We start from the raw sequence: 14,264 nt of genomic DNA, 5'->3' as shown, positions 1-14,264 counted from the left end.
GTATGTTTATTCTGCTATTTCCTGCTTTGTCCAGTTCTGATTTAACTATTGACTTTCTTACTACTCTTAAGATATAAAGATAATTTTATTTTGACTACTTTTTATTTTAAAAAAAAAATTATTGTTGGGGCTGGGAAGTTGGCTCAGTGGTAGAGCGCTTGCCTTGCATGCCTGAGGCCCTGGGTTCGATTTCTCAGCACCACATAAACAAAAAGAAAAAAGCCGGAAGTGGTGCTGTGGCTCAAGTGGTAGAGCGCTAGCCTTGAGCTGAAGACCTGAGGGACAGTGCCCAGGCCCAGAGTACAAGCCCCACGACCGGACCCCCCCAAAAAAAGAGAAATTATTGTTATTATAAAAGTGATGTACAGAGGGTTAGTCAGGTAAAGAGTACTTTTATTTTTGGACAATGTCATCCCTCCTCACACTCTCCCAGTTTTTCCTTCCCATTCCCACCTATAAATTGAGTAGCTCATTTTCAATGTAGTGTCTAGTGAGTACCATTTGAATAAAAAGTTTTAAAACTAAACACATATACCTGAGCATGATGGCATAGTATTATAGTCCCAGTTACTCAAGATGCTGACACAGGAGAATTCCTTGAGTTCAAGACAAGACTTAAGACAAAGCTGTCTCATGTGTTTTGACTACTCTTAAGATACAAAGATAACTTTATTTTCAGTTGGTTCAACTTCGAGAATAGTCTTACCTCCACCCAGCAACCCATAGAGGCTTTTTGTTTTTGATTTTCTTTTTCTCTTTACTTGACTTTTATGTGAATGGATGTTATAATTCTTTGTTGTTGCTCTGTGAACCAAAATGTATTTATCCACTAAGACATTCTTGTCTCAGAATCCTGTGTGTTCTGTGCCCAGCTGTTAACACTGGGGCATTTCCTTTTGATCTTGTCTTGGGTTGAAGCTGTCATTCGTGGGTACCCTTTTTTAGAGGGGAGGAGGTAGGACTAAAGTTTGAACAACTTGCTAGGCAGGCGTCTACCACACCCCAAGCCGTTCTTTCCATTATTTTTGGGATAGGATCACACATTTTTACCTGAGTCTGACCTCAAACTATGATCCTACTACTTTTGTCTTCTGCTTAGCATGCCACCATGCTCAGTTTATTGGTTGAGATTGGGGTTAGGGATCTCATTAACTTAGTTGCCTTGAAACTAAATCTTTTCAATCTTTGTTTCCCAAGTAGCTGTGACCATAAAAGCATGTCATCAGACTAAATCCCCAGAAATGCCTTCTATTTCTTGCTTGGTTTATTGCCATTTTCCCTGCTGGATTTGTCTCAAAAGAACTGTGTAGAATATAATTTTATTATCTGCATTTTAAGGGGTATGTTTTCTACCCTCAGTTTAGTTGATTGCTTAGCTGAGAATAGAAATTTTGGCTTATAAAACTTAAAAGATGTTATTCCTGAATCCAGTTGTGTTGAAAAATTAATGTCCTTCTAGTTCTTACTTTCTCAGATTTTTCTTTTTTGGGGGAGGAGGGGTCCTGTCGTGAGGTCTGAACTCTGGGCCTGGGTGCTGTCCCTCAGTTCTTTGGGTCAAGGCTAGCGCTCTACCACTTGAGCGACAGCACCACTTTCAGCTTTTTTCTTTTTGCTTATGTGGTGCTGAAGAATCGAACCCAGGGCCTCAGGCATGCAAGGCAAGCGCTCTACCACTGAGCCACCTTCCCAGCCCCTCAGATTTTTCTTTCACAGATATTGAAGCTCCATTGTTTTACTATTTTTCAAAGTATTCTAAAATTTTATTAATACATCTAAATGCTGCATCTTTTTTCATTTACTGTGATGATTGGTGAATATACCAAGCATGAAATTCATGTTTTCAGTCCTGGACAATTTTCTTATTATTTCTTGGTTGATTTTTCCCTATTTTCTTAAAGATTCATTAGCCTGAGATATTGGACATCCTGAATTCTCTTCTCAGTCTGTACTTTAAGGGAGAAAAAAACCCAACACATCATCTGTGCTTTCAGAGTTTGGTTTGGTTTTGTTTTGCCTTTTGAAAGATTACTTTACAATCAGTATTTATCTTTTTTTTTTCTGTTTTCTTACCCCTGTGTTGTGTATCTTTTTCTTTCCTATTCCTTTTTTCTTTTTCTTTTTTTCTGTTATGCTAGCTCTTCTGTACCTTTTAAGAATTCTAAATATAGTACTTATTTTTTAAATACTTGCATAGGTTACAGTCTCTGGTTGTTTCTCCTGGTTATTGTTGTTGTTGTTGTTGTTCCTATTTGCTCATGGTAGATCTGTTTTTTTCCTTTTATGCTGGACTGATCCCAGATTGTATATCTAGACTTAAAAGTAAAACATTAGAACCAGTGATACAGTTCTGTATGCTTTGGGATAAGTCTTGCCAGTTGGCTGAGCTTTATTTTAGCGAAGAGATAAGGAATTAGCTGCTTTACTGGAAGAGCGCAAAATATTTGTACAAGAAATTTTATTTTGTAATTGTTGCATTTTTCCAGATAATAATCCTGTTCCTCAGCAGGATTATTATTTACTGAAGATAAAGAAGGGAATAAGATGCAAATTACTTGCTCTATATGCACAATAAATCCCTCTCAATTTTAAGTTTTATACTAAAAATCTCTTCAAGGTTCTTTTGGAGTAAATCCACTTTGTAACTCCCTTTCTGCATCTTTATGGCTTCTGCCTGAACAACTATTGTTGTGTCTCATGACCTTTATGTATGCTGTGATTTTGTTTTCATTCATCTTATTCTCTGTCCATTCTTTCTCATAAATAGATTAAAAATAAATGGATTTTATGGTCCATTTTTCTCTTCACATAGATGGCTACAGGGATTTTTAAACTGTTAATCTAGGAATATACAACTGTGCAACACAGATTAATTAGCCAGATCTAATAATAAACTGTTTTCTCACCATTACTATCGTGTTGCAACCCTTCCTCCCTTCAAAATGACACTTAACCTTACCTGAAAAGTTACGTGAGAGAAGTTATGTAGGGGAACTAGAGACCTACCTTGTTGGCCAGAAGTAAAAGAAAAGAAAAACCAGCCACTCCCTGGATTTCTTACCGAGTGATTACTTTGTCATGTCCTCTTCTTTTGGTGCTGTTCTTCAGCCCATCCACAGTAGCTGTCAGTAGATTTCCATTAGCCACGTGATGCTTGCTCAGGTCATTGGAACTTACCACAGTGCTAACCATTTTCCCATCAGTACTTCCTAAGACACTCAAGGCAAACAGGCCTCCAGAGAGACTTTCCTTCTTTAGGGTTATGGACAGGCTGCCCAACAGCTAGATCTCTTGGGGTCTGGGCAGCTCCATCAATAACTGTTCATCAGGCAACACCATCTCCATCTCAAAGTAATTTTTAAATTTGCTTATGATTTGTGATTTTTACCCATAGGTTATTTAGGAGAATATATCACTTGCGTTCCACATGCTTTTTTTTAAATTATTTGACTGCACTTGCTCACCTTCCCTCTACTCATATGCCATATATTGTTAAATTTTTACTATTTCCCCTAACATTGGTAACAATTTCATGGTGGTTATAGAACATGTGTGATTTTATTTCTCCTACATTTATTGAGAATTGTTTTATGTCTTGGAGAATAGTTTCATGTGCACTTGGGGAATATATGTATTCTATTGCTGAATGGTGTGCTGCTCATTGGATATCTGTCAGTTCTAGTTGGTTATATTTTTCAAGTCTTTTATTTCCTGTTAATTTTCTTTTATTTCCTTTAACTATTTGTTCTCTCCACCATTGAAAGTAGGGTGTTAAGGTCTTCAGCTATTTGGGATTTGCATATTTCATCCTTCAGTCCTGTCAGGTATTTCAGGAGTTTGTTGTTAGAGGAATACTTGCTTATGGTTGTTTCATCTTCTTGATAAAATATTCCTTGTTCCTATTAACTTTTTTTTGTCTTAAAGGCTATGTTGTTTAATGAGTATATAGCTCTCTTCAGATTACTGTTTGTACCGTGGGTTTTTTTTTTAATCCTTTTAGTTTCAGTCTAGTATTTGTGTCTTTAAATATAAAGTGCCTTTCTTAGGTAGCATATTTGTTGGGTCATGGTATTTCTTTTTCAACACATTGTGCCAAACTTTGCCTTTTAGAATTTTATTGATTCACCATAAGTACTTATACAGTAAATATCCATCAAAATTTGCCTGATTGTTTCCTCATAATTACATTCAGGTGATACATTCTTGGAAATACAAAAATTATATTTTAGCATATTGCATATCACTAGTGCATCTGGACTATTATCTTGTCAATGTGTCTCATTAATATTAGTGTTGACAATTGATTTAAGTTTAGTGTCTAGTAAATGACTCCTCTAGAAAGGTAACTGTCTCTATATGTGACTGACAAGTAATCTTTTCAGAAATACTTTGAAACTATGTAACTGTTCCCAACAAATTTTTACCCAGTGATTTTAGCATCTGGCCATAATTCATTAATTTAAAAGCTTTTTCTAAATTTGAGGAAACAGCTTCAATCTATCTACCCAGATTCCCTCTACTCTGTTAAAACACATTGATAAACTTTATATCTCTGCTGGTTAGAAACTAATTTGTTGAATTTTTGAAGTCAAACAGCAAGGAGCCCAGTTTTTATCCAACCACAGATACTCTATCAGATCTTTCTCCCCATTTTTTATTTCAGTCCCCTGAGAGAGTCTGTAAGTTTCATTTTCGGTTCTTTGTATGATTTTGTTAAATGATAGTCACTTTTAGTGGTTTTTAAAAAGGCTAGTCTCATTGAATACTTTAGTCTTGGCTGGTTCCCAGGTTCTTCTTTCTTCACAGCTCATTCCTGATCAACCTGCCCTTTCTCTTTTTTATCCACCTCTAATGTGTTTTGGTTTTCCAAGAGCAGACCAGGAAGAAGTGGGCACTAAAGGAAAAGAGACAAAGTATTGTCGTTTGAGACCTGGCCTGTTGAAGTTCGTCATGTCTTGAATGTTCAAATACCGTCTCTTCAATGTGGCCAATTCAGAGCTTGTTTAGAAACTTTCTTTGGGGCCTTTGCCAAAGCTTCTGCCCATAACTGCAAGAGTCATCCCTGCCCTGGTTCCAAGACACCTCACCTCCACTCAAGACACTTGATAAGCAGGATACTCAGGTGCCACAGTATTCTCATGCGTTCCATGCACACCCATGCATACTTGAAATTGTCTCTTGATTATTTATTATACCTATAAATAAAACTCCAACATAGCTGCAAGCAGTTAAAAAAAAGTAGTTAAAAAGGCAGAAAAAAAATCTATATGTGCTCAGTATAGATGCAGGAGATTTTTTTTTAATCTGTGATTAGTATTTTCCATCTATGATTAGGTTAATAGGCAGTTGAAGAGCCTGTGGCTGTAAAAGGCTGTTTCCTTTCTTTAACTTGTTTTTACTGTTTTTCCATACATAGCATCTTCAGCAGAATCCACACATGCTATCTTTTGGATACTCATATACATATATTTATTAGCTTACTGGAAAGTCATTCTGACTTTGTTAAAACACAATAGAAGTACAAGCTACCTCACTGCCAGAACAAGTCATCATGAAAAAGAAGATATGCATTGCTCTGTGAACCTATGACTCACTACCTCAGTGACTCCTTTCTGAAAATACATGAAGTGGAGGGATTAGGTAAATGAGCCATGACCAGGTTGACTATATTTTGATAACACAGAAAGTTGAGACTATAGATCCTTGACATTCTCTAGCACCTTCTAAGACTTGAATGAAATTCTGAGACTGCAATTAAAATACCATTCAACATTCTACTTATAAGAAAACATTCAAATCTTTCAATTATGGAATTCACAATTACAGAATTATTATCACATTCAAATCACTTGGTGTACTCCTTTTTCTTCAAACCTCTCAAGCTTGTCTCCCATGCCTTTGGTTTTTATTAGTACCTCTCCCAGGAACATTCTGCCTGCCAGATGTTTGCATGCCAGGCAGTTACTTGTTATTCAAGTCATGTTCTCAGAGACCTTCACTGACCATTCACTAGGATAGTCTATTAGTCTCTAGTATATCTAACATAGGACTTAAATTCCTATTTGTTGTTTAATTACTCACATGGCTCATGTTTAAAAGATCCATAATAACAGAATTTATCTTTTAGTTTAGACTAAGGTCTGCAGTAACATGGGTCTATAGTATGTGCTCTGTAGGGGCTGGGAAGGTGGCTCAGTGGTAGAGTGCTTGCCTTGCATGCATGAGGTCCTGGGTTCAATTCCTCAGCACCACATAAGCAGGAAAAGCCGGGAGTGGTGCTGTGGCTCAAGTGGTAGAGTGCTAGCCTTGAGCTGAAGAGCTGAGGGACAAAGAAAGAAAGAAAAAGTATGTGCTCTGTAAATACTCGATAAATTAGTAAACATCAGCATTTTTCCTATGTCATTAAGGTATCTGGGAAAACATTAATATTACAACACAATGATATAGAGCTCCCAATTCAAAAATGGGCAAATGAGCCATTGGCACCTGGCTCATGCCTATAATCCTAACTACTCTGGAGACTGAGATCTGAGGATTGTGGTTTTGGAGCCAGCTCAAGCATGAAAGTCCTTGAGATTCGTATTGTCAGTTAGCCACCAAAAAGCTAGAAGTGGGGCTGTGGCTCAAGTAATAGAGGGTTAGTCTTGAGCACATAGGCCATGTGTTCAAGCCCCAGGGCTGGCACAAAAGGGCAGTGGGAACAAGGGCTTAATAAATAGACATTTCTTCAAAAACTATAAAAGTATGGGACTGGGATTGTGGCTTAGTGGTAGAGTGCTTGCCTAACATGCATGAAGCCCTGGGTTTGATTCCTCAGTACCACATAAACAGAAAAGGCCAGAGGTGGTGCTGTGGCTCAAGTGGTAGAGTGCTAGTCTTGAGCAAAAGAAGCTCAGAGACAGTGCTCAGGCCCTGAGTTCAAACCCAGGACTGGTTAAAAAAAAAAAAAGTCAAGTATGCACCTGAAAAAGATATTTAGTATCATTAATAGAAATAGGAAAATGCAAATCAAGAGTGCAGTAAAATATCACTACATACTTACTAGCATAATACTTGTATTTTTTCAAAAGAATAGCCAGTGTTGATGAAGACAGAGAAATATCGGAACCTTCAGTACATTACTTTTAAGGAGGGTGCCCCAAAGCATGTATGTAAAAATTAAACATACAGTTACCATCTCATGTAGTAATTTCGCTTCTCAGAACAGAATTGAGAAGATTCAAATAAGTGTGTGTACTCTAGTGTTCATAACATTATAATGTACAGTAGTCAGAAACAATCGACCATCAATGGATGATAAGATAAACAATATATGATGTGTATATGATAAAATATTATGCAGCTTAGAAAAGGAATGGATTCTGATACCTGGTGCAATTGAATGATATAGGAGTCCCTAGAGTATGTGAAATGGAGATAAAGGATGAAATAGTGCTGACCAATGACTGGGACCACACATAGTGGAGAATTATTATTCATGGGGCCAAGTGTGGGTGATAAAAGGTTCTGGAATGAATAGTGCTGGTGGTTGCACTGCAGTGTTAATGTACTAAATGTACTGAATTGGAGTAAGAATTGTTAGAATGGTCTCTTTTATGTGTGCTCTACTACCATAGATAGTTGAACACTTTTAATAGTTTCTTAATATTTGAACATTTATAAAATTTATTAAAAATTATTACTTCTGTTGTTCTTTTATGTGGGCTTGGCAGATAGGGAGGTTTTTGTTATAAATGATTATGATTACAAAGTATGTATATAAATCTTATAAAATTATTAGATCAAATGGTATATATAAATGTTCAAGTTTCCTGATTTTATAAAGTCACATTAATTTCAGAAAGATGTTTTATCTTTAACAGACAAAGTCTGTCAACAACCCCCCACCTCAGCCTCACAAGTACTAGGATTTCAGGCATGTACACAACATATCAGGGGCCTGAGACCTTAATTTTGAGTGAAGATTCAAGTCTGAATTATATAGAAGAAATTTTGTGTATCTATTCATACATTAACTCACATTTCTTTATATAATTACTCTTTTTGTGTGTCAGTACTGAGGCATGAACTCAAGGCCTCTAGATCTTGCTCAGCAATTTGCTCAAGATTGAGCCATACCTCCAGTTCTGGCTTTTTGCTGATTAACAGGAGATGAAGTCTCTCAAATTTGTCTGCCCAGGCTGTCTTTGCACTGTGATCCTCCAGTCTCAACCTCCTAAGTAGCTAGGATTACATGCATGAGCCAGCAGCACCCAGCATCTTATAATGATTTCTTTAAATCATTTACCTGGCTTTTTATAGCACACAGATTAAGACAGACAAGTTTTCCTAATTGGCCATTTTGATACATATGTACATTATATAATGACCACATTGTATTAGCATATCATCATTTTTTGTGGTAAGAGCATTTAGAATTCAATCTTAACTAGTCATTTCATCACCATATTATGGAATATCATAATTTATACCTCCATTAGCCGAATATCATCCTTTCCTTACACAGCCTGGTAATCAGAGGCTGGTCTTTTTTTTCTGTGAGTTTAAATTTTTGAAATTCCACTTATTAGTTAGAATGTACAGCATTTGTCTCTGCATCTGGCTTACTTTGCTTAGCCTAATACCCTCTATCATGTTGTTACAAATTCCCTGGTTTTTAAAGGCTGAATAGCATCCCATTGTGGTTATATACCTTTTTTTGTTTGTTTAGTTGTTAGTTGGTGGACACAAGTTATTTCCATATCTAGCTGTAGTGAATAGGGGTACAGTGAACACAGGAATGCCCATGTCTCATTTCAGATCCTTTGGGTGTGTGCCCTACAGTGGGAGTCTGGCTGTTGCTAATGTATAATACACAGTGTTGTATGAGATACTATCAGGTGATACAGATGATATTATATTAAGTGTTTAAAATATTTAATATGTTATAAAATAATCATAAAGTAAAATAGAAAAGCATTGTTATTTCAGGAAGACAAACTATCTTTTAAATCCTATTTTTTCTTTAGGAATGATTTCTTGAACTTAGTAAACTGAAGAAGTGTTTTATTGTTGATTTCTTTCCTGCTGAAATTTAGAATTTTGCCAATCATTTACAGAAACTCACTTCTAAGAAATCACGTTAATTACTTGCTTAGCATATAATCACAAGGAATCAGTTGTACTCAATTCTAATTTCTATCTTTTAGGAATGGGAAAGGGTATAAATATGAGGCAAAAGGGTTTTAAATATGAAGTTTTTGTTTTATGTTTTATTTTAAGCATGTTCAGTAGAGAATGAGGTTGTACTTAATCATTTGTAAACATTTTTACCAAGAATTAAGGTTCTTGCCATTGACAAATGGCTCACATCTATAATCCTAGCTACTCAAGAGTCTGAGATCAGAAGATCTTGGTTTGAAGCCATCCTAGACAGAAAAGTTAGTGAGACTCCATCTCCAGTTAACCAGCTAACTGCCAGACTGGAGGTATGGTTCAAGTGGTAGAGCACTAGCCGTGAGCAGGCAAGCTGTGTGAGAAAACAAGTTCCTGAGTTCAAGTCCCAGGCCTGGCAAAAAGAGAAAAGGGAAGGAGTGAGGGAGGGAGGGAGGGAGAAAGAAAGGGAAAAGGGAAAGAAAAAAGGAAGGAGTAGCTATCAACATGTTGAGGTATGACACAATGTACATTATTATTTTGATTTTAAGCAGCACATTCCCATACATGTTTTCACTGGAGGGCTTCACAAAAATGAAACAAAACAAAAACATTATTTTTAAGATTATGTTCAGATACTGAGCCAAGTCTCAATATGTATTTGCATAGGAAATTTCAAGTTGCCTTAGAAATTTTATCATACCACGTTTGATGGATTTCAGAAACAGGGATCGTATTATTTTGAATGGAAAGTTAATTATTCCAGAGAAGAAAGGAGGACAAAAAGAAATCCTGTCTTAAATTTTGAAACTGCCAACTTTTTATTTAGATTACTTTGTACTCAATGATTTGGTTGGATATACATTCTGCATTTTTAAGTACTTAATATAAATAAGATGGGTTGTTTTGGGTTTTTTTAGTTAGTCATGGGGCTTGAACCTGGGGCTTGGGCATGGTTCCCTAAGCTCTTTTGCTCAAAGCTAGTGCTCTGTTTACACACACACACACACACACACACACACACACACACACACACACACACACACACACACACACACGCTCAAAGCTAGTGCTCTTCAGACACAGACACACACAGACACAGACACACACACTCACACACACACACACAGAGCCAGGCTCAGAGAAGCTTAAAATAATACACAATAAAATCTCTACACCTTTGCAATAGTTTGAAAGATGGTAGTAGTCCATTCCACCAAAGACTTGCATGTCTAAAATTACTCTAAAATATACAAATTACTCTAAAATATACAAAGAGATCCTCTTCTGAGTTTGGACCTCGGCTAGTCACTCATTCACAAAGCATATGACAGGAACAGTAAGTGAGGCTTTAGGCCGTAACAGTAATGAGGTGGCTAACTCCATCTTTGAAGTTTGGGAAGATCAATAAGTGGGAAGCTAAAAGGCAGGTCTTCAGAGAAGTTAAAGAGTAGATAATTGGTAGACAAAATTACATTTCTGAAAAGTGGTATTACAAACGAAGAAATGGCAAACTTTGCCCACCTTTTGGGTACTCAGGAAATAGTAAAGTAGAAAGAAAAGATATATTCTTTAAGGAAAAAGACATGTGCTGATCAATTGGAAAAGATACGTGCAATGGGGCTCAATTACTAAGATTCATATGACAGTAGTCTTAATTTAGGACTCTGCTTCTAGGTAATAATTTTTTGAGTGTCAAAGTGACTTTTCCCCCACATTTTTATTAACATCAATTAGTTATACAACAGGGTTTCATTTGACATATTTGTATACACAGTGTCCCTTGATGGGACTCAACTATTCCATCACTCTCCCTCAGCCCTCTTTCCCCCACCCCATATGTAGTGCTGAGGAATCCAGGGCCTCATGCATGCAAGGTAAGCACTCTACCCATGAGCCACCTTCCCAGCCCTCCCTCAGCCCTCTTCACAAACCGGTTTCACCAAGCTTCCTTGTTCCACTTCCATACATGAAGTTTTTTGACCCTCCTTCTCCCTCTCCATTCTCTCTCTAAAGTCACATTTTTATATAAACTTTATATTGGTTATTACCTCTTAAAACATTCTTCTGAGTCAGAAGTAAGCAAATATTTTCTGCTTAAAGGCCAGGCCACAATAGAAAACATTTTAGACTTTGCAGTTCATCTACTCTTTGTCACAAAAACTCTAATTTAATGGGAAAGAAGCTATAGAAAATGCATAAATGAGAATAGCTTGTGGCCCCCCCAAAAAATTTATTTACAAACATAAAGCTGGTCAGATTTAGCTATAAGGTGTAATTTACCAACCCCTGCACTAAGAAAAAACATACACGCTACTTTGTGTACATTAATTTTCATACCCTGTAACCTCTGTACAAATTTGGAATGTTATTTTACTTAGTTACTTCACGGAAGCCAAGGGAAGATGAAAAAGATGGCCAAGCATATAAATTTGTGTCACGATCAGAGATGGAAGCAGATATTAAAGCTGGAAAGTATTTGGAGCATGGGGAATATGAAGGAAACCTCTACGGAACGAAGATAGACTCTATTCTTGAAGTTGTCCAAACTGGACGGACATGTATTTTGGATGTCAACCCACAAGTGAGCTGCATAGATTCCAAAGCTGTTTTAAAATTTTTATTTCCTGGGAAGTTTTTGCTTCTGCATATGCTAGATGGGAGTGTTTGCTTTCTTAAAACAGAGACAACTCTTTCTCTCTTAACTTTCGGTAACAGAACATCATTATGCATCGATAGTTTGTTAAGTAAATAAATATCTGATCAATTAGCCAGTAGGGCCTTAAATAGCAATAGAAATCTTGTGATTAAATAAGTTTAATGTTTTACTTGTTTATGTAATACATGAGTGCATATGTCAGGAAATACTAGATTTAAAACAAAGCTGCAACATAAGGAATCAATTCTCTTTCCATATCTATCTTACTCACCCCTTCCGATTGCTCTGCACTCAGCTCAGCCTTTCTACTCAGATAAATAAGTACTTGGTGTATATCTTTCTAGTCATTTTAGAATGCTGTAAATGCAGATATATACAGACTGTAACTGATTTTCTATTTTTTATCACTTTATATAAGTGGAATGATAACATGCAGATTCTTTAGCATTTTTATTCTTGATCTCTTCATTGTCAGTTTCTGAAAAGCTGTTTTTATTCGTTGTAGTAGCTGCATAGAATTTCATTGAATGTATAGTCACTTCATTCTGAAGTTATTTCTGCTTTTTCAATATTAACAGAATTTGACAGCTCTCTTAGAGTTTACATCAATCATTTTTCTGTTAATTTTTACACTTTTCAAGAAGAGTGAGACCAGATTCACAACAAAATGGACCACTGGGAAAATAATTGGAGTTAGAAGGGTAGAGTGAGGGCAGATGGTAAATGATATTCTTAATTCTTAGAACTAGAGCAGGTAGACTTTGGTTTACACTAAATGACAGTGTCCTTTAGATTCTAGTGCTCTATACATTGGTTTCTAATTATGCTTCTACACAGGCACTGAAAGTGTTGAGGACTTCAGAGTTCATGCCGTATGTGGTCTTTATTGCTGCCCCAGAGCTGGAGACACTACGTGCCATGCACAAGGCTGTGGTGGATGCAGGGATCACCACCAAGCTTCTGACAGTAAGTGCTGCTTTGCAGGCAGGCAGTTTTATTTTCCCCAGATTGTTTCCTTTCTCTTTTCATCTGTGTATGCTGCATTCTATCGAATAGTATCTAAACATACTACACAAGATATTATAGAATAAAGATTAATTCACTAGACTTAGTTAGAATGCGGAAACAGTGTTGCTTTTAATTGAGAGTCCTTATTTTATATATTTTTTTATTTTTTTATTTATCGGTCATGGGACTTGAACCTGCCCTGGGCGCCGTCCCTCAGCTCTTGAGCTCAAGGCTAGCACTCTACTACTTGAGCCACAGCACCTCTTCCCATTTTCTGATTGGTTTGCTGGAGATAAGAGTCTCACAGACTTTCTGCCTGGGCTGGCTTTGAACCATGATCCTCAGATCTCAGCCTCCTGAATAGTTAGGAATACAGGCATGAACCACAGGTGCCTAGCAAGAATCCTTATTTTAAAACAAAAGTTGTGGGCTGGGAAGGTGGCTCAGTGGTAGAGCGCTTGTCTTTCATGCATGAGGCCCTGGGTTCAATTCCTCAGCACCACATAAGCAAAAAGAAAAAAAGCTAGAAGTGGCGCGGTGGCTCAAGTGGTAGAGCACTAGCCTTGAGCTGAAGAGCTGAGGGACAGCGCCCAGGCCCAGAGTTCAGGCCCCACGACCAGACCCCAAAAACAAAACAAAACAAAACAAAAAAAAGTTGTCTGTCTTTTATAAAAAATGAAAAGCATTATGCTAAGATATGCATATTAATTCAGCCCTCTCAGTTTACTAATAAGGAAGTGAGGCCCCAAGATATTTAACAAACATGTTCATCCAATGCCTTCTTTCTAGTAGGGTCCCATGTTCTCTGTTTAGTTTCTGTGACAGGCTTCTCTTTTCATATTATAGAAAAGAGAAAGATACATTCAAAAAAGGCCAAATGACCCTCATGTGCCTATCTCCTAGCTTTAATAATACCTAGCCATTCTTGTTTCCATTCTGTTTTCTCCATTGGCTTGATTTATTTTGAAGCAAATCTCTGATATCCATGGCATCTATACTTTATTATTTATTTCTAAAACATAAGAACTTCTTTAGAAACAAGATCATAACATTACTAATTTTAAAAAAAAGTATTATAATATCTCTTCTATGTTTTAATTTCTAAACCTTAGAATTTTTTATAGTTGATTTGTTCAAACCAGGATCCAAATAAGATCAACACATTGCATTTACGTAGTGTCTCCTTAATCTCTTATTTTTTTCAACTTAATTGATGTATAATTGATATCTCTATTTATCTAAAAGTATCCAATTGATAAGTTTGGGCATATGCATGCATTCATGAAACCTATCAACCAAAATACTGATGTCCTTTAAAACTTCACACTTTTCCTGTGCTCCTTTATAAAAATCCCTGTATCACCATCCCCCACTGCACCTTGCTCTTCCCGTCCTATATAGCAGATAAGGTGCCTTCAAATCAAGTGATCTAAGTCCTTTTAGCTCTTTTAAATTGCTCCATCTCTTA

At 36.7% G+C, this 14,264-nt stretch overlaps 1 protein-coding gene across 3 annotated transcripts in view; it reads left to right on the top strand.

The window, feature by feature from the left end:
- Positions 1 to 14,264, top strand: part of Pals2 (protein associated with LIN7 2, MAGUK p55 family member) — a 100,543-nt gene that overhangs the window by 79,395 nt on the left and 6,884 nt on the right. For all 3 annotated transcript variants that reach the window (XM_069996080.1, XM_069996083.1, XM_069996082.1), the window contains 2 exons: positions 11,511 to 11,713; positions 12,626 to 12,754. In XM_069996080.1, the coding sequence (XP_069852181.1) occupies positions 11,511 to 11,713; positions 12,626 to 12,754 (332 nt within the window). The remainder of the gene's footprint in view (positions 1 to 11,510; positions 11,714 to 12,625; positions 12,755 to 14,264) is intronic.

Source organism: Dipodomys merriami, unplaced genomic scaffold, assembly GCF_024711535.1.
Source record: "Dipodomys merriami isolate MVZ:Mamm:240054 unplaced genomic scaffold, mDipMer1.0.p SCAF_5, whole genome shotgun sequence".
Classification (NCBI taxonomy): Eukaryota; Metazoa; Chordata; class Mammalia; order Rodentia; family Heteromyidae; genus Dipodomys; species Dipodomys merriami.
Note: the sequence above shows the minus strand (reverse complement) of the source record. Positions and strands in the feature narration are given on the sequence as shown.